At 39.9% G+C, this 24,290-nt stretch overlaps 1 protein-coding gene across 1 annotated transcript in view; it reads left to right on the forward strand.

The window, feature by feature from the left end:
- The window catches only part of CBL (Cbl proto-oncogene, E3 ubiquitin protein ligase), a 36,467-nt gene that overhangs the window by 4,089 nt on the left and 8,088 nt on the right, over window positions 1–24,290 (forward strand). The window contains 8 exon segments of the mRNA XM_009329575.1: window positions 1–25; window positions 16,566–16,712; window positions 18,055–18,211; window positions 19,744–19,865; window positions 20,891–21,028; window positions 21,866–21,953; window positions 22,496–22,627; window positions 23,056–23,259. The exon segment at window positions 1–25 is cut by the window's left edge and continues 27 nt beyond it. Of these exon segments, the coding sequence (XP_009327850.1) occupies window positions 1–25; window positions 16,566–16,712; window positions 18,055–18,211; window positions 19,744–19,865; window positions 20,891–21,028; window positions 21,866–21,953; window positions 22,496–22,627; window positions 23,056–23,259 (1,013 nt within the window).

Consider the following 24,290-nt stretch of genomic DNA (forward strand, 5'->3'; position numbering starts at 1 on the left):
TGTATGAGGAGAACTCTCAGCCTAGGTAATGGGGAGAAATGTTTTCAAATACTTGTGATATAAATTTGCTGTAATCAACAATAGCTTGAACAAATGTCTGCTGCTTGATATGTTGTCTGTACATGAAAACACACTTTGAAGAGATGTAAGTCTAAGTGTAGAGTTTTAAATAAACTGTACTTGGGAATATTGAAATCTGAGAGCCGAGTTCAGAGCCTGTATAGCCTTAGTTGTTGTGTAGTTCAGTATGCTAAGTTAAGATAAACAATTAAGTCTGCTGTGAAAAGGTTTTGCAGTCCTTTGCATTCTCACCTAGAGAACACCTTGTGAGAGAGGATGATAAAGCTCAGAATGACATTTCTGGCAATTTTAGGAAACAGACATAGCAAAACAGTCATCCAGACTAAAGCTTGTTGTAATTGGTCTTTAGGCTTTACAGAACTTTTCCTTTTTCTGGAAACAGAAACTGTCCAATATTGCCAGAGGCGCGGAGAAGTAACCTTGTTTTGTGGGTATAAAACATCTTACTAAAACACCATAACTTTCATACCTTGGAAACTTCATATTTAAGGTAGATCAGGGTGCCACATTTGTGAACTCTTCTTTTATTTTGTTCAGAAGGTATAGCTGAGATCAAGGGACATCTTCAAGGTGAACAGCACTTACTAAAAAAGATAGGTGGAGGTAGGAACTGCAATTGTATCTGAATATAAAGGTCTCTTGAACAAAATAGCATGAATTTGATGAGCACTGTACTGTACCTGAAAAGGTGCTTCTTTCCTTCATCCAGCTTTAAGGAGAGGAGAGCCAAGGTCATTTAAAAGTAGAATAAAGCTCTAGAAAAGGTTAATCTTTCATATTTGTCTAACTGTTGGCAGCGGATCTAACGGACAGAGATATACAAAGCATACATTTGTAACTTTATACTCGTTTCAGGATTTTGGAGTAGGTGCTGAATTAAAAAAAAAAAAATGGAAAAAGAGTAAAAACCACCCAGTAGCTGAACATAATTGCTCTGGGGAGAATATGTGGTTAACACCCTGGCAACTACTTGCTTGCATTACTTGGGGGGCAGGGGTGCGTGGAGAAGTGCTGGCAGATGTTTCTGGTTTAATGTTGAACTCTATGTAGCATATTCTATAATACTGAACTCCAACAAAAGACTGTGACAGTGGCTCTAGAAGGCATTGTTAGTGCTGTTTTATTTTTCACCAACAGTGTTGAAGAATGAATTAAGAACTGGAAGTTTCTTTCCGGATTGTTGTTTAGTATCATTTTTTTGTGAGATGATAAGGCTTACTCTTAGAGTTTGTTTGAGACAGGGTTTGGGGAGTGTAAATATGGTATCTTCATGTGGTACACTTGCTTCTTTTAAAAGTCCTTCGTTATCTGTATGAGGCCTTCAGGAATTGGGTTCAATGTAATGTGTGAACTCAAAAGTTAGATGTAATATTATCGACTTGTCATCCCCCCCCTCCCCGGCCTTGGGAGAATGTGGTTAGTTATAGGCACAATTGGCTCGCTGCAGGTGAGAAGTGAGTTTTGAGAGATGCTGCTAGCTGGAATTTTCAAAAAGTGTTATAGAAGATAATGGATATAACAAATATGGGGAGAAAAGAGTTCATTAGTCTGGTATGTTTTGCAGATGAGGTAATATTTAATAGAAAATTACCTTTTTCTTTTTTTTTAGCCTTCACTCAGATCAAAATGAGCCACAGTTTATAAAGCTCCTTTTATTGTAAATAAATTGATGAAACTGATTAAAATTAATCTCTGGGTCTTCTGCTAGAACTGATCATTTTCTTGTATCATCCTTTGAGACATTAACAACATGGGTTATCATTCAAGACTGTGATTTTTACAGTGCAATGGGTTGCTCTTAAAATATTTTAAGTAGCATTTATCTTGAAAATGGTTTTGTGTGTTGCTCCCATGTAATAGAATGGATGTTATTTTCTAGAACACTTACTGTTGCCTCCAGAAGTAGGCTAAAAGGGTATATGAAACCCTTTAGAATTTACCTGTGATATTTGTACTGGTTAACCGTGCATGTACTGTGATCTGTCCACCATAAATATGGATAAGTAAATGATAGATAGCTACGTCAATCGTAAGTCCAACATCTCATGTCCAGTCCCTTGTTTTTTTTTCAGAGAGAAGCAAAGAGAAATAATTCCAGAGAGTTAATCATCCTAGGCAGTTTGTAGTCAAACGAATTGACAAAAGGGGGTGGGGGAAATCCAAATTGACAGACGTGAACTTCAGAAACAGGATTCCAGTAGATGCTTGCTTTCTCACAGAGGTTATGGGCGTCTTTGGGGAATTGCTAATTGTACCATTTATGAATAAACAGCTTACCAGGGAATCAACTGCGGTGAGACTTGTAAACATAAGTGTAAAAGCAGAATCACATGCTGGCTGGTCTCATTACATCTTCCTTTGCTTTTCACTCAGCTCAGGAAGCAGCAGTTACTGTTTTGTCATAAAGGGGAAATTTCAGACACCCTTTTCCTGGTGCTGGTAATGAGCATGGCAACTTTCTCAATTATCTGATTTGTCATAGAAAAGAAAGAGGTTAGAGTAGTCAGTGCATATGATTCGTATACCGGTTCAAGAGATACCTGCGCAAAGAATGGCACTTTTGGTTCAGCTAGGGATTCTGTTAAATGCTGTGTTTCCAGTGTCAGACTTTGTGGTTGTGTGAGCTTTTGGAACCTGATCACTTTAAGTGCTCTTTGTTTCCTCTGAAATTTAGTTAAATGAATTTTTGCTATAAATGCACCTTTAGATTTAAAATGTATATAATAATTTAAGGTGAATAAACTTAAGAGACTTTCTCACCGTGTTAGGAGTTGAAGAAAAATATTAATTTTTTCTTTTGTAAGAATTAATGAATTAAAATACTCAAACTGGGGGGGGAAGCTTTCTGGAAGGTTGTCAGCAGCCTGTAAACCAAACAAATATAACCTGAATCTGGTATTCACTGGAAATGTACTCATGGCAGTGTATGTATATGTACATACAAAAAAAATTGGATTCGCTCTTGATCTCATGCAAGTTTGCAGCTAATGTTAGTCTGCAGTGTTTAGAAAACATGCCTTTAAAAATCTAATCTGGTGTACTGAATAATCGTTTTGTCTTGACTCTTTCTGACTTTTTTTCCTGTTGTCCTTGAAGCTTCTTTCTTCCTGTCTTCCAGATTTAGCATTCATTTTGTTTCCTGTTGTGTGTGCTCTTATTTTCCTCCCCCAAATGTCTCTTGATGTGGAGCAAATGCACTGTTTTGACATTTGCATAACTAGCGTGAAAGCTATGCAGGTGTTTGCTGCTAGCAAACAGACCAGTAATTAGAAATGACTGAAGTCTCCCTTAGATTGTAGGATGAGAATTGTCTTGATCACCTGAGCATCAACCTTCGATTTTTATTGTTTCTGAATTGCTCTTTGTGTATTTCCTCTGCAACTTTTTAGAGATTCTCCAGTGTGTTCCTCCAAGGTGGACTAAGGCAGAATTGGAGCACAGCTGCGGAGAGCACCGTGTCTTGTAGCTGCTTGTGCTGCTTTGGGAGTTGATAATAGCTGCAAGATGTGTGTCGTCTAGCGTTGAGTGGTTTGGTACGGTTGTGTATGTGTTTAGAGTAGACCGTGTGGGAGTGTAATAGGGGTGCTATTTGGTGTTTGCTGTAAGGCAGGCAGTTTAAAATCCAGTACTACAAAATAAGATTGCAGTTGCGTATTGAACGTTTAGAGGTGCGTTTGTAAAGAGAACACACACGCTGATGTATTCTTTGCCTTTCAAACTACAGTAGAGGAGCAGAGGTGCTGAGAACAGGGTTAGAAAAGGCCTGTGTTAACACTCGCTGTGTTTACGGATGTGGGTGAGTGTTTGTTTCTTCAGTTTTAAACTAGTCACAGTCATAGAGCTGTTAAAAGTGAATGCAGCTCTCCTCCTATGTCATACCTTAACCATCAGCGTGCTGAAAGCATCCTCCTGTTGTGGCTAACACCACAGTTAGTGTCATGTCCAATGCTATGAACGCTCACTGGCTTCCTTTCTTAGGACTGTAACGGCTGTTTTGTCTCTAACACTGTGGTTTTGATATATAGTTGTTCAGATGAAGTTGTTACCCTCTTGCATAAACTCATACTGCGATTTTTGTGAAGAGAACTTGCTTATTTTATTAGGAGAGCTTTAAAGATGCTATTTAAATTCTGCTTTATCTCACTTCCATATCTGTTTAAAAATTAATGCTGTTGAGGGTGCTTTTAAAGCTATGTATGCACTTCCTGACTAATAAGTACATGCAGTAACATCTAGTTACTGTTTAAAGACTGAGTTTTAGCAAGTAGGTTGGATTCAACTTGATGACTTCTTCGTAGGTGTAGTTTTTTTAGTGGAGATACTATATTGCTCCTCTTGAGTTTTGACAGCTTAGGAAACTTATTTAGGTTGTCCCTGTTAATAGGTAGGTTGGTCTCTTAAACTGTATATTTGGGCATCTGGTAAAATTAAATGGTAACATCTGCAGGCTTTGCTATTGGAATCATAGTATTTCAAGAGCTAATAATTCTGGATATTTTGTCATATGCTTGCAGTAAGCTAAAAGTAAGTCATTCAATAACTGGTTGGCTGTGCTGCAGTAATTAGCAGGTATTCTTGAGGCTATACACACTTCCAAAGCTGTTGGTTCCTATGCTTTATAGATCCACAATGCTTTCTAATGCAAAAGGCATTTTAAGACTTGTCACTTGAAGTTTTAAAAACAAAACCACTCAAAAGTGAAGTTTGTAGCCTGTACAGCTGAAACAGTGCAATAAAAGAAATTCTGTAGAGGGTACTTAGCAGGTCTATATGCAAAGCGGAAAGGTATGCGTGTTTAGCACTGAGTAGCTTGCTGTGCTGCCTACGGTGGTAAATATGTGACTTCTCAGATGCTGTAAATATTGTGAATTTCTTGAGTTTACTTTTTAACCAGTAGTAACAAAAACTGGTTAAACATACATAATTTTTTCCTGCAATGTGATGGTTCCATTGATTGATAGTGCCATTAAGGCTAATGCCACAACTACTGTGAACACGCTGAGCTTACCTAAGCTCTTGATTACAGTTTAATTTAGAGGCTCAGTGGTTATGTTGGAATATTTTTTTGTTTCTTTTGCAGAAAGCTTTTACTTCTCCAGACCTTACTTGCTCAGAGGAGCTGTCATTCGTCAGCTTTCCCCACTACATAAATTACTCATTGCAGCAGCTTTTTTGCAGTTGTGTAAAGAGATTATACTTCACATGGCAAGACAGAGAAATAGCTTGCTGATCAGTAGGCAGGGATAGGAATTGTCTGTTACTTGGGAAAGGATGAATTAGGCTGAAGAGTCCGTTTTTCACCAATGAATCAAATTTACTGCTTATGTTAAAACAGTCTATTATGAGGGAAAATTCAGGAAATTTATCTTCTAAATAAAATCAGACCACTGCAAATGTTTCCATGCGAGAATGCAGTTATGTAGGCTGGAGGGTGGGGGTTAGGTGAAAGGCTGAGGAGAAGTAATTACGCAGGATGTGGACTGGATGTTTAGAAAATAGCACAAGTTATTCTCCTAGTTCAGCTTGCGTACTTTGGAAAACAAACTGTTAACAAAACTAACATATCTGTAGAGGAGAAAATGGGGTTAGGCAGGGAATATCATAAACCCTCTTCACGTGACATGGAGTTACAAAAAAGGTTTGGGAAGCTAGTCAGAAAGACAACAGTTAAATATGGACAATAGCCTTATGGGATGCTGGCTCAGCAGGATTTCATATTCTTCTCTAGCTCCAATGTGAAGACTTACTAATTTATACAGGAAAAAGCTACCAATATTTAATGTCTACTGGAAATGACCATGCCTATCTCTAAAGGGGAAGGAAATGCATGAAGAATGACTTAGAAAAAAAAAATTGGATTTTAAAGAGGAAGAAGTTGAAAAACACTTGTTCTAAGCCATGAACGAGAAAAGCCCTCTGAGGGGAGGGGGGGTTAATGCTCTAATCTCGTATTTTAGAGTATTTTGCACACACTCCTGTCCAGTGAAAAAGAGATAGTATAAAATATGGAACTCAAATGGTGCGTGATGTGTGTGAGTCCTCCTTCTGTCACTTCCTTCTAATACAGCTAAAACTTTTTTTAACAAAACCCACTAGTGTGAAGTCTACATCTGCATTTAAATTAGAACATCTTAAAGAAAAGAACAGGCTCCAAAGCTGACCACAACAAAGGTTTCCTTGCCAGACTCCAGCATATGAACACTAACTAACTGCTTATTACCCAAGAAGAAATTCATTATCATTTAAATGTTGTTGGAGAGAGGAATGTGAATTATTTCTTTTTAATTTGACTTTAAATTGCTAGTTTAGGTGATAGTTGTGGAACTTAAGTAACACTTAGCATAATTGGCATAAGATTGGACTTATTTCTTTCCCTCAAAAATTGGAGCACTGTCTTGAAAATCAATTTCTCTTTCAGATTATTGCATAATAAGGAAGTAAGATTTTTATTCTTCTTTGCTCTAAGAGCCTATAAAATTGTAGAGTTTTATGGAAGACTAACTCTGTGGACTTGATGTTGTGGATGGAAGTGCTATTTCGTTTGTAGTAATTATCATTTGAAATGTGGATAGATTTCTTGATGCTGGCAAAAAATGTGTTACTGCTACTTTGCAACCGTACCATGTTTCTTGGATGCTTGGCTTGTGTATTAAGAGCCAAGATGCCATGTTGTGGATTTCTGTTGATTTGAAGAAGTCTGCAGTCATGGCCCTTTCAGCCAGAAAATGGATTGTGTTTTGGTGCATGAAAGTTTTTCTGAACTATAAGATAGTGTTGGAAAAAAAACTCAGCTTGCTAGAAGGTGCTGAACAAGATTAGGCCAGCTGCTTCCCAACAGTTCGAAGCAATACCTTCTGTGGTGGTGGTTTGTGAACTTGCTGGCTCTGCCCTGTTTCCATCCCTGGAAGGTGGACCAGATGGTGCTCAGTGATGTCCCACCCACAGCTGGCTCAGGTAATGCGACTTGCTGACTGCTACCCACCTGTAGAAAGGACTGCAAAATTACTGTAGAGGATAAGTTGGTCATGGTAAGTGAGTATGGTGTGAGGGGAAGAATGGAGATCTGTTACCAAATTACTCAGCAGGACAGCTACAGGCTGGGCAAGTACTGCCATTAGCTGCAATCCTGGAGTCTGAAGCCTGAAAAGCAAACATGTGCCAGAGTTGTGTGTTGTACTGGAGTATGTATGTTGCAAAATATCTTGGGTTTAGTATTTTGACAGGATGCGAGTGGATGAAGCGATAGAGCTTACAGATCCTTCTGCCAAGATATCCCCCAGTGGCGTCATATACCCAAGATATTAGTTTTGAGGCGGATGAAGATCAAGTGTGAAATATGGAGTCTTCCTTGACTTGGAAACAGGGGTTTTGTGCTTTGTTTTTCCCTTTAACTGTAGCAAGTAGCCTCTGAAATATAAATTTTTACTCCAGTGCAGAGAGCCACAATGTAAGTATAATGAGTAGTGTTATGAGCAGTAAGTTTTGCTGTGTGGTCCCTTGAATCTGGTAAAGAATTAATGTTACCTAGGTGAGAGGTTATCCTTTATCTTGTAAATCCTCTGAGTTTACGTTGAGCTCTTTAAAGACCATTAATCATATCAAATGAATTATTCTCTTTACAGTGCTTTCTATAATATTTAAATCCAGAAAAATAGGTGGATTTTTACCCTCTTAACATTGAAAGAAATCTAGCCTGTTAAAAATATAACACTAGCATTTGTGCCTAGAATAATAAGTCCAGATCCTTCAAAGGTCAGTAGGTTTGTGCTTCTGGTCAGCACACTGGACTGTGTTGTCCTTTCTGCTTCAGATCGGTCACATCCATTTGCATAATGATACGAGTATCCAAAGTTTTCTGGTCATTTGTGGCCTGCAGTATATTTTGCGTGACACTTTATACTGGTTGGCATGCTCTACTCACAGAACTCAAGGTATTTAAGTGTGTGTGTGTATATATATGTTAGTTGAAAAGTGCCAGGATTCAGAAGACTGTAAGGAAGCATGTATGTTTTGTGTAATATTTCTGTCCTGTAATATCTAAAGCACTGATAAAGGAATTAGCCTATAGAATTTCTTGCTTCTTTAAAGCTACAATTGGTGCCATTTAAAAAAAATTAGAATGGAAGAAAATACTGCATGCAGAGAATGCCTTTCACTAGTTAACTACTGCATTTCTGGACGTAGACATAATTAATTGGTAAAAAAGTGGGAGGGAGTAGAGGGGAAGCTTCACAGCAGTCACAACTGTTGCACACAGATTTGTTGCAGATACTAAATAGAGTAAGAGTCTAATGTAGTGGTTGCAGTCATTTCTGATTTGGCTTTGTGGGGGCCAGCTCAGGTGCGATGTCTTACAAATGTGGCAGTTTAGCTTCCAGATGCAGTTAGATGTGCGTTCTGTGCGGGAGCTGACATCCTTAGCCAGGCACGCTGGCGCCTGCGGCATCCCCCGATGCAGACCAGCTCCTCCACAGAGGAGGTGATAGTGCTACCCTGCATTCAGGTTATTCAAGCCTGCTGTTGAGAGTATTTAATGGAACTGGGACTGCACCAAGAATGGACAGAAATGTCTAGTCCTGTGGTTTATGTGTTCCCGTTCCCATTTTGCTGTTTCAGTAAGTGAAGTCTTGAAGTTGCAGAATTAACTAGCTGGTTTTATAGCTCTACAAAGAATGAAACAGTGAAGCCTGTAGTTCTTTAAATGGAAAAGTATGTCTGGAGCCGAATCTCGTATTAACAAGAGGTGATAAACATGTTATGTGTTTGTTTCCTTTTTACCAAAGGGTGCCGGGATGATCTATCTACAAAATCAATGTAGCATTAGCTGATGCTGTAAAATTCTATAGTACAAGCAATTAATTTGCTGATTCTAAAATGTCTGGCTTGCTGTAAGTCTGCTATATTAGTTGTCCTGTGGAAGTACTGTAAACGTTACAGAGCAGTGGCCCAGCATAACTTTGTAAGGTGACAAAAGTTGAGCCAGTAATAGTTAAATGGAATTTCATTCACTTCCTGTGTTGCAAGTTTTGTTTAAAGTAGTTCCGCTGTTTCTATTTTTGAAACTGATTACTGTGTGTAGAGGACTCTGAAGCTGTCTCAGTTATAAAGGACGTCTTGGAAGCACCTCAAACATTTCCACTTACTGCTTATGTGCATAGGCTGGAGTTTTATGTTAACATGAAGAGCATGCAGAAAACTTCTTGCTGGTGTGGTAGTAGGGTGTAAGATACAGTTCTTTCTGGAACCAGGCACAGCCACCTATCTGCTGAAATTGGGTCTAACTGCTCATGTCTGGTGCGTAGGCTGTAACATCTGAAAAGCATGTGTTATATGATAACCTCACACCTTTGTGGTTTCTGAAAGGTGCATTTTACTTGTTGGAGACTCGTTGAAAGAGCTGTGGTTTTTTTAGCTCTTAAATCTTCAAAATATCCAATTGTAAGATGTAAAGTAGTTGCAGGAAAAAATAATGTTTGGCTGTTCGCAGGACGCAAGAACTGTGTTTTCGTTTTGTTTCGTTTTTTTCTTAAGTACCAGAGCTTGCATTTACCTGTAGTGGATGCTGACCCTGTCACCTAAACATCATCTGGTGGTGTGTAATTCCAAAGTAACCCCACAAGTGAGAGGGTAGGAAACTTGTATTTCCTTAGTTATAATTTCTTGCATTAGTACTTAGTAAGTGGATAGTATTCTGCAATAATGAGCATGTGATAAGGAATTAGAAATTCCCCTAGTTGTAATTCTAGCTTCCAACACTTTTACTTTCTATCCTTCAGCTGCCTCACCTGTAAAATGAGGTAAAAAACTTTCTCTTTTTTGCCTCAGAAAATACAATACGATCTTATATTCAGAAGACTGTCAAAGTCCTGAAGAAAGTCTTATCCAAGAGTTGTTGAGGTGTGATTTACAGAAAGGCAAGCATTAATTGCTCAACTAGTGAAATAATTATGGTGTGCTTGCAGCTCTGCATGTCATGAACTTACATGGAGAACCACTGGAGACGTAAGACTGCGATACCACAGAAGCCATTTTGGACTGTGAGTTGTTTTAAACAAAAAAAAAAAAAAACAAAAACCAAAACCCAAAAAACAAAACCCACAAGTTTTCAGTAGTAGCAGTGAATGATAGTACAATGATTAGAGTGCGTTTTCCCTCAGTTTAACTGGGCAATCGTCTCATTTCTAAGCCACCAATTGTGATTCTTTCACCAAATAAACGTAGAATTTCTGAAGAAAGGAAGCGGTGCATCTGAGTTGTCCTGGGTGAACATGTTAATTCTGCAATTCTGTGAGGACAGAAGCAATTAGAAACCACATAATCTGTTATGGGAGCCTCTGACTTTCAGTCAATGAGTTTAGTGCTAAGGTGTCAGACACTTCCACATTCTCTGTAATGCTTTTTCTTTTAATTTTCCATTAGAATAAATTGGTATACTTTTTAAAGAATGCTCTGTGGTCATTCCTCCAGTGTACTGAGATTACATTCCTGTTGTGAGCTGCATTTTTGGGTTATGCCTCTTCAAACAGCTAAATTGACCTTTAGAGAGAGCCTTCTCTTGAGTTTTGAATAGGATGGTTTTACAGTAACTTAGGTTCTCTGATTTGGGTTCTTTTTACCCTCTTGAATCTTCATTGTTGATGTGTAATTTTAGCCAGTTTGGTGCTGATTTTATGAAACAGAGCATTTTCTCAAAAGTATGTTGTGATGAAGTCAGTTGAGTCACGTTCGGCTTAATTTTGTTTTGGGGCCAAGGTGGAGGTGTGGCTGTGTTTGTCTTAGCTTCCTGTGAAGAATCTTTGTTAAACGCAGTCTGTTCTTAGAGAGGCTGAACATTATTTGTGAAAACCCAGCGTTCACGAGTGTAACTGAAGTCAGTGGGAGTGCAAGTACAAAAATCCCTTTCAAGGTTCGGTCATAAATAAGAAATATGCGCAATAACTTCAGAGAATTGAAGCATTTTGTAGTTGGTTGCCTTGTGTTACAGCTCTTAATTCTTCCGTACAGTGGTGTTTGTAGCATGCTTTCAACAGAATGAGCTTTACAGACGTGACACTATGTGGATGTCAAATTATAGCATGTGAGCACAATATTGTGACTAAATCATCCGGTGGAGCAGTCTCTTTGCTATGTGTGAGGAACAAAATTACACTGTGTCAGTTGGTTAGCTGTGAAGTAGTTGAGAAACATTGGAAGAAAATGAAAAAATTCTGGCTGGCAGTGGCAGAAATGGTAGTACTATATTAACATTGCCTTGAGGTAAGAAAGGCATTTTAGTCATGAAGTGCATTAGGTGCTGTATGACTTTGTAACTTGAATTAATTTAACTAATTGTATCGACGTAACTGAAAGAGGCAACGCTCTGATTAAAACCGTCCTCTGCTGTTAATGGTTTTGAGCCTATACGGTGGAAAAACACTTTTGTCCAGCAAACAGGAAACTGGAAAAGAAAAATCTGCCCTAGGTCTGGGGGAGGCAGCAGCACCAGAAAACCCAGCTGGGGCCCGGCCTGCGGAGGGGCCGCAGCGAAGAGCTGCGGTGCAAATGGAAGTGCCTGCTTGACCTTTTGACTTCCGCTAAGATGCGTGGAGCAAAACCAGCCATGAAGCAGGAAGGAAGTAGCACAACCACAGCGGAGGGGGCACAGAGGAGGGAGGACGAAGGAAGATGCCTGTTCAGCCTGCAGAGCCGCCGGCGGGCCTGCCCTGGCCTTGGGGAGCCAGCTGATTAATAAGCACTGGGTAATTGAAGAAACAGTCCTTGCTTCATGCTGGTTTTTGTTCCCCAAAATGGTTGCTTGAGTCCTGCATCTTTAGAGCCCTGTCAGTGTCAAGGTAGTGCAATTTTACAGGCTAGTGTAACTGCAGCTAAACAGGCGCTGGTGATGTTTCTGGGTTGTTAAAGAAACGGTTCTCTGTTAACACTGTGTGTATGGAAGGAATAATGCCTCCATGCTAGAACTGGAGATGTTTCTCAGTAAAATATTTGGTTACTGTGTAGAGTGGAAAAATATTTGGCTTTCTAAGCTTTCACTTTTTCCATATGTGGTTGATTCACTATCTAACAATAATAAGATGAATACTGTGCGTGTATGTGTGAAAGCACTCCTACCTAAACTGTAGCTGTTGCTCTGTCTCTGGACCTAACTGCTGAACAGAAACACGCTGTAGTCTTTCATTTGAAGTTGGTACAGGTGTTGCCTTCAGCTCAGTTGCAAACAGTAAGGAGTGCCAACTGATGTGGCTTGCGGTCCCTGGGTAATGTTTTCAAAAGTGCTTATGTGACAGGTGTTTAAATTCTACTGACTGTCAGTGGGACTTAGGTGCCTAAGTCAGTGATTCCCAAACTGTGGTTGGCATACCTCTGGTGCAACTCTTGGTAACAGTATTTGTGTTGTGCTACAAGTTTGAAAGAGGGCCATCCTAGTCTATAAGAAACATGGAAGATTGCTGGAGGTCTGTGGCCAAAAATGTTTGGGAATCTCCGGTCTAAGTCACTTAAGTGTTCTTTGAAAATACTACCCTTTTGCTGGGAGAACTCTTGCTTCTGTTTAGTTGAAGCAATGGAGATGAGGACAGTTGCTGATGTTACTAAAAATAAAATACAATCATAATCACTACACTTTGATATGTCAATAAAAAATGTTCACTGTAATTGCAAGCATTTATTTGGTCTGTATTAATTTACAAATGTGTAACTTGGCTTGTTCAAATAAAGGAGTGCACTCCTGAAAGAAAATGTTTGTCCTTTTAGCACAGGATTGGTAATTAGTTGCTGTATGTAAAAGCTAGTTGCTAGCATAAAATGTTCTACAGTTTGCTGCTCTTTATGTTCACTTCCTGTGTTTCCTGTTATTTACCTAAGATACAGCTGAATGTTTGTAAAAAAAAATTATGATAACGCTAAGAATTGAAAATGTTCAGGTATTAGAAACTTTTCTGGAAACAGAGTCCCTCAATATGTGCTTGTGTGTGTAAAATCATTTGTTTATCCATCCTTAACCCTGCAGAAGTTTTTACTTCTCTCGCTGAAATGGCGTGCTCAGCTGAGTGCAGGCGCTTCCTGAAACTCAGCTAAGGGAGAAGGCTCTTAGGCAGAAGTTGTAAGCAACTGGGCACAGGAATATACCTTGTCTTCTTGCAGTATTAACTGTTGCTTTGTTTAAACCGTGCACTTGTTCACTTAGCTTCTTGTTTGAGGATCAGAAATGCATGAGTGTGCTTGCCTGGTCATACCCAAATTTTCACACTGTGCTGGGCAGCAATAGGAGAGTACATGCCTGAAATGGCTTTCCTTCCGTCTACCAAATATTGCATATGTTGGTTTCAAGCACGCTTAGAATTTTTTCACAAATAGGACATGATTTTTCAAGTGTTAAGAGTGCTAGCAAGTCAGTGCTAGCTTGTGCTGTATACCTAAACAGCTTTAGGATTGCTAGCTTTATGGAAGTCACTTGGCAGTAATGCATTGCTGTGAGATGCCACTTTACCTGCTGAGATTGCACACAAATATTACATGCTAACCCTTCAAGGAAATTATTCAGAATTTAATTCTTACCAATTACTTCCACATTAGTGTAACAAAATAATTAGCAGTTTTTGCTCAAGCCTCCATTTTTATAAACTTAGTAAAAACAAATACCATCTTTTTTTTTGCTTGAGTTGCAGATGGATTAAATGATTCATAATAGCATTTTGCAGATGAAGTAAATGTGTTTGCTTCCCCCCCCCCCCTTGCACTGCCATAAACTGTCATCTTTTCTGTCATTTTATGGAAATGAAGACTTTCGGAAGACGGCTTGGGGAACAAGCTCTGCAGCTAGAACCTCTGACTTGCAATTTTTCTAGTGTTTGTCAGCCAAAGGCATTGCAGGGATATGGTGGGAACCTACCCTCTGGAGGGAGGAAGGGAGCTGGGGTGTGAGTTTACAGTTAAATCATCTCCTCTGTAGGATTAGCCAGTGGCTGTGCCTCAGAATCTGACCCTTCCCTTGGTGAATGCAAAGTTGCTTATCTGCTACTGGAAAGAGGAATACACAACTTTGAATTCCATAGCATTACACCAGGGTGGGGAAGTGCGCAAACAGATACTACTGATAAGGCAACAGCCGGTTTTGTACTGCTGCACCTTCTTTGTGTATCCGTATATCTAGGGCCTGAGCCACTGATCTTCGTAAATGTGGTTGTGATCACATAGGAAGACATTACTTTGCTGTTCTGATACAGCTTAGTTTTTCCTACACACAGAATCCTGTATAGGTTGTTTTTTTTTTTTAAGATGTGCTGAATAAACCTTCCTAAAAGCAGAAGGCAAGGAATTACAGTAGCACTCCAAAGGTATAACAAAACTGCAAAAGCAAGATGACTGGACGTTGTGATACACTAGTAAGGCAAGGGGACTTTCTGACAGCCCCTCTGTGGAGGCTAGTTAACTGACAAGGAGTGGTGAACAGCAAAGCTTTTCAGTAGGTGTTTATAGAATCAAACAGCCAAATTTTATAGCTGCTTTAAACAACACACGGTTTGAATGTGTAACGCATCCAGTAGAGAGCTGCTGAACGGGGCAGCCTACAGAAGAGCATCTGGGTGGTTTTACTTACGTTAATCTTGAGCACCTGTTGTTATCAGATGTATGAAATGACAAAAACCAGAATCCCTTGCTGTATAGCTGGCACCTTCTATAAACACTTTGAGCAGCTTTCATTGCTGAGACACAAATTAAAATGTAGTTGACTAAATAAGGGTAAGAGAGGACAACTACTGTCAGGTACTGTGGTATCTGGAAAATGTCCAAGATGAAGTAAATCGGAACCAATCCAACCAGAATACTAAAAATTGGTGAAAGGCTGAAACCTGGGGGGAGCTTAGTTTTCTGCCAAACACGGCTGCCTTCAGCGAGATGGCACACTACAATAGTAGCACGCTTAGTGAGAGAGCTTGGAAAACAAGGCATTAAGGAAATGCTATGTGACTGGGGATGCTTCTAGCCCCTTTCTAAATGGTTCAGTATTTTGCAGTCTGCAAAATAACTTGTTGCTCAGTGTCATGACTGAGTCTGTGCAATGCCTTGATGGTTGATGCAGTCTTCTGAGCAGCTCCGGTCTGTTGGGACATAGAAGTTGTCCTTTCCCATGTGATACTAGTTCCTCCTTTTACCTTCAGGCATGTGACATGGGGGTGAAAAAAAGCCTCTGACCTAGAAATATCTCTGTCTCTCTTCAGGAACTCCATTTTCCTAGCATCTGGAGAATGTAATGGAGTGGAGGAGAAGAGAGTCATCCTTTATTTGGATAAAGGAATGAGAAAAAGAGGTGCCACTACTGAACAGATTTTTTTTCCATCTACAAGTAGAAGACAACCTCTCTAATGTGTCATAGTGCTATTGTTTGACTCCTAAGTAGGAAGACTGTTATTTTGGTATTCCTGTAGTGCTACAGGCACTGATGCTTTGAGGTACCCAAGCTAGCTCTATTTCTGCATAGCACAGTTACAACATAGAGCTTACCTCCTTGACATAGTGGCTAAGACTGCAAGCTGGGAAGAAGCAGTCCTGGGCTGCAGTTTGTATTGCTGGGATTTGATGCCAATCCAATGCAAGTTTCTTGTGAAGCATGTAACCCAAAATGCTCGCAATGCTGCTGTGTCCTCTCTGCTAGGCAGTAGTCCTCCTGTCTTCTATTTCTAGAAATCTTTTGCACATTGACTAAATCCAAAGCACAGAATATCTCTTCTCTTCTTCTCCAACTTTCTCTCTCCAGTTTAGATAAAGGGCATACCCTGGTGGACTAGAGCACTCCTGATACTTGTGTGTCATCAGGCAGAGAAGGGACTTGTGGTACCAATTTGTAATTCAAATTGGATAATTACTCAACACAACATAGTTGAACGCCCTAACTGTCGAGCTTTTGTATGTAAGTTATTACCATTTTAGAAGAAAACTGCAAGTGTTTTGACCTTCCCTTGCGAGCTGGGCCTGTTATTATTGGTTAGATGTTCTCTGAGCAAATCTACTGTGTTGGGACCCTCTGGAGACTTGGAAAGACATTCAGCTTACACGATCCAAGACAGTAGTTTTATGTGATCTCATAAGGAATTGTCAGACCCAAGAGAAAAGGCGTCTGATGAGGTTTTGGCCCCAATTATGCTGTTATTTAATAGGTAACGCATGAATATTGGTTTTGGACATTTTCTGTGAATGCATTTCCTTGGGGGGGTTGCCTTGGAAATAACCTGCCCGCCTCAAAGAGGTTATGCAAAGGTAGTCATTGTGGAAAATGTCTTGACAAACACAGACCTTGCTGATAAGTACCGTGTGATGGATGTGTTCTGAATGCTGGGTAAATACTTGAAAGGTGGTCCCAAATAAGAGGAGTTTTCTAGGCTGGGATACTTCTTGAATTGCAATAGGTACTATTTCTGTTTTGTTCAGAGTGCTAAACCAGGTCTGTCTTTTCTAAAAGAAACGTTTGTTTTTGTGGTCCTTTGTAGACGTAACCTGACAAAGTTATCCCTGATATTCAGCCATATGCTGGCAGAACTCAAAGGTATTTTCCCAAGTGGCCTTTTCCAGGGAGACACGTTCCGGATCACCAAGGCAGATGCTGCAGAATTTTGGAGAAAGGCTTTTGGCGAAAAGTAAGTTTCTAACTGTGTTTAAAAATAGAGATGTGGGAACAAATTGCACACAGCACTGTGTATTTTTAAAAATTCTGTTTTGCGGTTCAGAAAGGTCTTTGTCAGGTTAAAATGAGCGATGGGAGAGAGCTACTAGTCATTTGGTCCACTCTCTGGGGTGAGATACAGGATTGTTCCTACATTATATTTCCCAGTTCTTTGTCCTGTCTTGTTTTAAATGTGTCAAGTGATGGGTCTTTCCCCACTTTCCCTAGGAGACTCTTGTACTGTCACAGTTTCCCTCGATTATTCAGCTTAAATTTTCCTCTCCTTAATTTAATTCCTTAACTTGTAAGTAAGGTCCACGAAATATGCAAAATAATCTGCTTTCTTCTTCCAAAGGTTACTATGCCCCCAATATTAGTTGTCCTTTAGCTAAGCCATTATATTAAATTCTTTTCATCTTCCCTCCAATTAGTCTTTCCAATCACTTAGTCACCTTTCTTCTGGCTTCTCTGAACTTTTGTCAGTTTGCATAATGGCTTTGTTAAGATAGAATGAAGGAGAAAGTGAAGTGCAATGTATATTTGCGTGGAAACTGTTGAAATGTCAGTTTTAATTTTTGTATCTAATAAAACACTAACTAAATGAACTGTAGAGGTGTCCACAGCAATGTGTGAGGATTAAAGTTAATGGAATTGGGTACTGCTTTCTAGCTAAGGTAACTAAGGTACTTCACATAAAGAGTTTAATTAGTAGCTGTCAGAACAAAAAGCAATAATATATTTACTCATGAATAACACAGTTGTCTGAAGCTAGACATGTTCCTTCTATGTTTCTATTCCACTTGATATTTTAAAAGAAGGAAAATATTCCTTTAAACAGGAGCCTCTGTTCTGGCTTCTGATTATCTTACTTCTCCAGTTAATCCCTCTTTAGAGAATTGTTTGCAGCTTTTTTATTTTTTTTAACTGTCTAGACCTCTGTTACTGTTAACTCCTTATCTACCAGCTGCAACATTATGATATTCTTATCAAGTGATGGTGTTGTATACAGCCCAGGGTACATACAAGCGTTGACATGATAGGACTGCACAGAAAGGCAAAGGAGAAAGCAGGGCTGGGCTTCAGATTCCAAAATTTTGCATGCAGAGAAATTTGTCTAAAGTTCATTTGGCTGCTAATTTCCTGCAGTACCAAGAAATGCTGTGCTTGCATAACATGAATAAATCTCTTGTGGCTAATTTTGATTTTGCTCTCTTCCATTATCATGAGGTGCGTACTCACAAAAAAAATGTGTAAGGTGTGTACGTGGTGGTGGTCTTCAGACATATCACACTTACAGATGGCTTGGTTTTCCCCAGGACTATCGTTCCTTGGAAAAGCTTCCGTCAGGCCTTGCATGAAGTGCATCCAATCAGTTCAGGGCTGGAAGCCATGGCCCTGAAGTCAACGATTGACTTGACATGCAATGACTACATTTCAGTATTTGAATTTGATATCTTCACACGTCTTTTTCAGGTAAGAATTGAGGAACGTGAATCACTTGAAATGTGTCTCACTGCTTTAGGTTAGACTCTTTTCCCAGGACAAACTATATTTTACACACTAAAATGACATTATTCATGCTGTAAGGGATTTGGTCATCTTGCCCTTCATCCCCTAAACAGCTCTAGTAATACTCAGGACCCTACATTGCAGTAAAAGTGTGTGATACTTGCGGTTGTAGAAGAAAAAATTGTGTAAATACATACTGCAACTGTAAGGCACATTCAGTATCCTCCCATGAATCAGTTTTTCCCTTTCAAAGATCACTTTTAAACTGAAGTTCTGACACAACTTCTGTAAACCGGGAAATACGAAGCTTAGTTTATTAGTCTGTCTTTTCTTATCCTTTTCTTTCTTGTCAGACTTATTGGGGGGCGGGGGGGGCGTTGTTCAGGATGGAGCACAAGCATGGAAATTTGGGCTTCCTAGCTTTTGAACTGACACAGCCAGGATGTTGTGGACATGTCTGTGTTCTGTGCACGAGAGATATCTATATTACTGAAGTGATATTAGTAGTAGGTAAAATTCTAACCCACAGTCTTTAATAGTTCTAAACTCAAAAACACAGCTTCTGATGGTGCAATTGGGTATTTACAAGAGCAAACACTTACTTCTTTGGCTCTGACTTGCCTTTTCCCATGTGATAGTTGAGTTGTAATTAAGATATGTCTAGATGAAAAATTCCCATGTTCGGTGTTGCAATGTAGCTGATCTCATTCAGTAATTTTTCCAACTATAATACATAAAGAGCAAGTTAAGAGTTGCTGCAATTGCCAAGAGATGCAAAGTACTTAGGGAGAGCTAATATCTTCTTTTAGACAAGTTGAGAAATTTTGCAAAATTGGATGAGATTTAGACACCCAAGCCCTTCTCAGGATTGAGAGCTTTCAAACTGTTTTTATGACTTTTTGTGCATCATTTTAAGGAATATTTAACCTGTATGTGCTGGTTTATTTATTCAAATCTTAGACTAGCCAGTAATCGGTGCCACACCCAAGTGAGATTAGGTGGTTAAGGAATAGTCACAAGCATCTTACACACAGTGAAATTGAGACAGAGAGGGGAGGTCACTTTCCTGAGGCCGCATAGGAAGTCGGTGTTAGAGATCAGACTAGTCACGGTTTCTGGTCCTGTGCATAATCTTATTAAACTCCTGTCTTTATCCCTGTCTCAGGAATGAGTCATTGTCTCTGCAGAAGCAGCACAAATTGGTAGCTATTCTTGAGCTGTCTTTTTGTGACCTCAGTGACTTCTCCCTTGGCATTTATTAAAGGAGTTTTGATTAAGGTCTGTCTTAGGTGATGTTTTTATCACCGACAAGGGAGAAACTCAAGTGCTAAGGCTGCTGCATGAGAACTTAGGTTTTAGTTCCTCTACTGGATTTATGGTGGGATAAGAAACCTGCTTCTTTAACTGAAGAACTGATCCCTTTGATTAAGGAATATTATATGTGTTGATACCTTTTAGAAGTGCATGGTTAATATAATTCTTTGTTGTTTCTATAGCCGTGGTCCTCTTTGCTCAGGAACTGGAATAGCCTAGCGGTGACTCATCCTGGTTATATGGCATTCCTAACGTATGATGAGGTGAAAGCCCGGCTTCAGAAATTCATTCACAAACCTGGCAGGTTAGTGCTTGGCAGCAGTGGCTTTTTTGATCATTCTTGATAACGTCGCTGATTACTACACTGTCTGAGGAGAGTGGTTTTATTTTGTTTTTGTCCTCCTTCCTCAGAAATTTAAACCGTGAAAAACCCTAGCTTGCCCTGTACTTGGAGATTATCCTCTGTGAGGTGACTTACCTCCAGCCCACCCCCACAATTGCCACAACAGCTCCCTTGGGCACGAGCAGAACGCAGACACAGACACTGCCAGAGTGAGCCTAAACGGTGGCTGTTTAGGACCATGGATAAGGGAATGTATCTATAGGACCCGTAACTTTCTGGTTTATATGCATAAAGCCAGGAGAGCTGACCAGATTGCAGCCTCCAGAAGCAGTGCGTACATTTGAAGCCAACTTCAGACAGACAAGGGAGCTGACCAATGTTTGCGCTGTCGGAAAGCAGCATGGTAGGCAGAGTAGACTGCAAGGTAATGCTGCAGGCTGGGTGGACTTCAGAGGCTGTGGGGGCAACACATGCTTCTGGGGGGGACTGTGGACCTGAGCAGTTTTGGGCTACCCTACCTGGGTAGAACTTGGCCCAATGCAACAGGGCTAACAGATTTCTTTTTACGCAGGAAGGGCCAAGTGTTCATTTCTGGAGGTTGTTACTATACTGTTAGTTCTGTGCTGGTTTTAAAAATGGAAGCCTTGTGTAGTCTGTTTGTTGGTTTTGTTGTTTGTTGGGTTTTTTTGAAGTTAATTTGAAACAAATGATTTTAAGGATGCTAACTTTTCTTGCTCTGGATTCTGGGTTTAATTTCACCTGGAGGCCAGTGCTTGGATGCTTTTCTCGCTTTGTATCAGATTGCAAGTTCTCCTTTCATCTGCCTGGGGGTAAATTGAGGAAAGCTGGTATAAATCATCAAGTTATTCCTACTAGTTTTTATTTGCTGTCTTGAGATAGCCAGACAAAGTCTGCCTACTTGACATTTAATCTTTCCTGTCTGTTCCAGTCCAAACTGAAGTTTCTTTTCCTTTGTGCTTTTTTAGTTATATTTTCCGATTGAGTTGTACACGACTCGGTCAGTGGGCCATTGGCTATGTCACTGCAGATGGGAACATTCTTCAGACAATCCCCCACAACAAACCTCTTTTTCAAGCACTGATTGATGGCTTCAGGGAAGGCTTGTAAGTAAATTTATCAAAATAAAGTTTTTTGCCCTTTTGCCCTTTTTCACTGTGAGTTTGTTTTATAAATCTTAATCCTGTGGTGAGGTCTTAAAGTCAGTTGAATGGTAAAACGTACCCTCTGGGTTCATCACACATTATCTACTTCACAGGAGAGGCAGCACGTTGCAGAGGTCAAGCAATCACTGTTGACATCACTGAGCCCTTTTTGGGCATCTCTCAGCTCTTCCTTTTTATTTAGACCTTGATTCAGCAAAACAGTTCTATCATGTGAACAGTCCCATTGATGTCAGTGGAATAATTCATATACGTAACTGTTTTGGCACTTGAGAATACTCAGACAGCTATCCTTTGCACTGGAGAGCTGTACTGTCCTTTGCAATAGAAGACGATAAGTGTGCGTCAGCGTTTCCCTTGTCATAGATTCTTTTCCAGTCGAGTCCTTAATTTGAGCCACTGCAACTGATATTATGGCGTTAGTTTTCTTACTCTGGATATTACAGTTTCACTATAGGATAATTTAAGAAGAGGAGTCTGGGACCGTAACATCCTGTTTAAAATAAAAATTGCTGCCAGGAAGAAAAACAAGCTTATTATTATTTTTAAGAATGACATGTTTGATTTTTGTCCGATAGTAAAATTCTTCCAAAACTTCTTTTGAATTCAGAATACCTTGAATTCCCACCCCTCGCCTCTCACCCTCATTCTTTCTTTCCTCCACCATCCCCAAAAGAAACCTTATATGTGTGTTCCTATGGGTATGTGTGTGTGTATGTATGCGTGTGTGTATATGCACATATAGAGAGAGATATCTTTTGTTTCCCCAACTGCTTACAGTTATTTATTTCCCGATGGCCGGAATCAGAATCCTGACTTGACTGGCTTGTGTGAGCCCACACCTCAGGACCACATTAAAGTTACACAGGTGAGCAAAGTAGTCTATCCCATCAAACCTGCTTGCTTTCTTTCTAATTTCCAGCCTCCTTAGCTGTTTATACAATTCTGTCATACTTGGTATCCCCAAGGCTTGTTTTTAAGGCTGATGTATTGTATTTTACAGGAGTTGCAGAAATCTTTGAATGGTAGGAATGAGCAGAGGAGATTGCAAAGGTTAGGTAAAGCTTTATGCAGGGCTGACAGATTTTAAGATTTTTTTTTTAGAACGTTCTGCCAAATATTCATTCTTTTGTGCCATCCAGCATGTCTTGAACCCTGCTTTCCTAGGCTGTTCTAGGGACACCGAAATGAAAACCTGGGATAACTTGAAGTCCACTTTTTTCGGAGCTTTGACAGATGTATCTAGCACATAAAATTATAGTGAAATTTTTGCAGATTTCTGTTCTCCTTTGTGTTCTTGTGTTTAGAATTTATTTATTCCTGCAAATCTTGTGTTGGGTTTCTTGTAGCTATGACTAACCATGCTTGTTATTTTACAGTATCAACCATGTCTGTCTGTCTTTTCCCAAGGAACAATATGAATTGTATTGCGAGATGGGCTCCACGTTTCAGCTGTGTAAAATATGTGCTGAAAATGACAAGGATGTGAAGATTGAACCATGCGGCCATCTGATGTGCACGTCCTGTCTCACTGCATGGCAGGTGAGGCATTGCCTCTCGTTAATCTCTCTGAGTGAAGCTAGTTGCTTTTTTACAGAAGCGGTATATGCTCTTCTCAAAACTGTTCAGTTTCCTTCAGGTATGGAGATAAGATAGCATAACTGAGGACGTAAGCTCATAGTTCAGTAATATCAGTGCATCAGTGCCAGCTTCACCAGCACAGGAAGAAGCTGGTTACATGCCTGATCTCTTAATCTAGGAATAGACCAGAAACGTGAGGACTTGCTAAAAAGCTGGTTTTCTACTTGAGAGAAAATACTCCATATTTGTAGCACAGTTTGCCTTTCTGTCTTCCTCTCAGTTGAAAGCTACCTGCCAAAAAGCAGGTTTAAACCTCTTTGTATATTAACTATGTGTTTAATTTCTGCATCATAGTGGCTGTTGTAACAGATCTCTTCTCTTCCCTGAAGGAATCAGAAGGCCAGGGTTGTCCTTTTTGCCGCTGTGAAATCAAAGGCACAGAGCCAATTGTAGTAGACCCATTTGACCCCAGAGGAGGAGGAGGATTATCACGGCAAGGGGCAGAAGGAACTCCCTCACCCAGTTACGACGATGATGATGATGACAGAGCTGATGATTCCCTCTTCATGATGAAAGAACTCGCTGGTACCAAAGTAAGGTCACCAGAGCATGTGCTAGTAGATGTGGCAGTATGTACAAAGACTGCATGTTCTCCATAGTTTTCTGTGGTCTTAGCGATTGTGCGTGTGACGGTTGTCAGACCTTATAACAGGAAAGATTTTACTCAGTATGGAAAACAGGGATTTAGGTTTGGTTTTGTCAGTTCAGTTCACACTGTCAGTTCTATTAAGCAATGGTGATCACACTTTGAAATCTTTGATCTTTTGTGTGTTGTCTTGAAAGACTCTAGAAGGGTGAAAAGGCTGGCTTGACCTATTGGAATGTAAGATCTAGGTTTATAACACTTCTCTGCATGCTTAGCAATGCTGCTTTTGATTTATTAGCCATAGTTCACCCATATCAGCAAAAATCCATCCATTTTCCCCAGGGATGAATACAGCCAACCAGATATAGTCTTCGCAAGGTCCTGATGACTAACTGGGTAGAGGGCAAGCTATTTTGCTGAGGAAGTCAATTTGACTGTCATCTTTTTATATGGTGTCTGATAAATTTGTATAATAAAGGTGTGATAACTCGCTGCCATTAGTGCTACTTCCTTCCAGGAGATGTGTACAAGATAGGCATTCTTTGTGGATCCCTGCATGTTTTTTCCTAAAAGCGCATTGCTGCTCTTGCACATCTGCACTTAGCATTGTTTTACTGCGTAGGGAAGTGGCTTTGAATTTGGCTAATTTTTAATAGTTCAATTCGCTAAAATAAGCTGCCTTTCCTGGTCAGAAAAAACCCTCTACACTGGTTTACCTCTGGTCATATATCTCTTTAGCTTCCACCCTGTGATATAGTGTACTAAACAGTAAACGGTATTCCTGGAGGTAGTTTTTGTATACATAGCTTGGGGAAGCAAAGCAGTTTCCTCAGTGTGACATCCTGTCATGGTTTGCAGTAGGCTAGTACTTCGTATTTGTTGGCATTAGTGAGTTCAAACCTGTGTAAAGCTTTTCAAAGTTAGAAAGCACTAGCCTTGTTTGTAAAAAGGCATCTATGAAAAAGAGAAGAACGGGCG

The sequence above is a fragment of the Pygoscelis adeliae genome, unplaced genomic scaffold (assembly GCF_000699105.1).
Source record: "Pygoscelis adeliae isolate BGI_AS28 unplaced genomic scaffold, ASM69910v1 Scaffold268, whole genome shotgun sequence".
Taxonomy (NCBI): Eukaryota; Metazoa; Chordata; class Aves; order Sphenisciformes; family Spheniscidae; genus Pygoscelis; species Pygoscelis adeliae.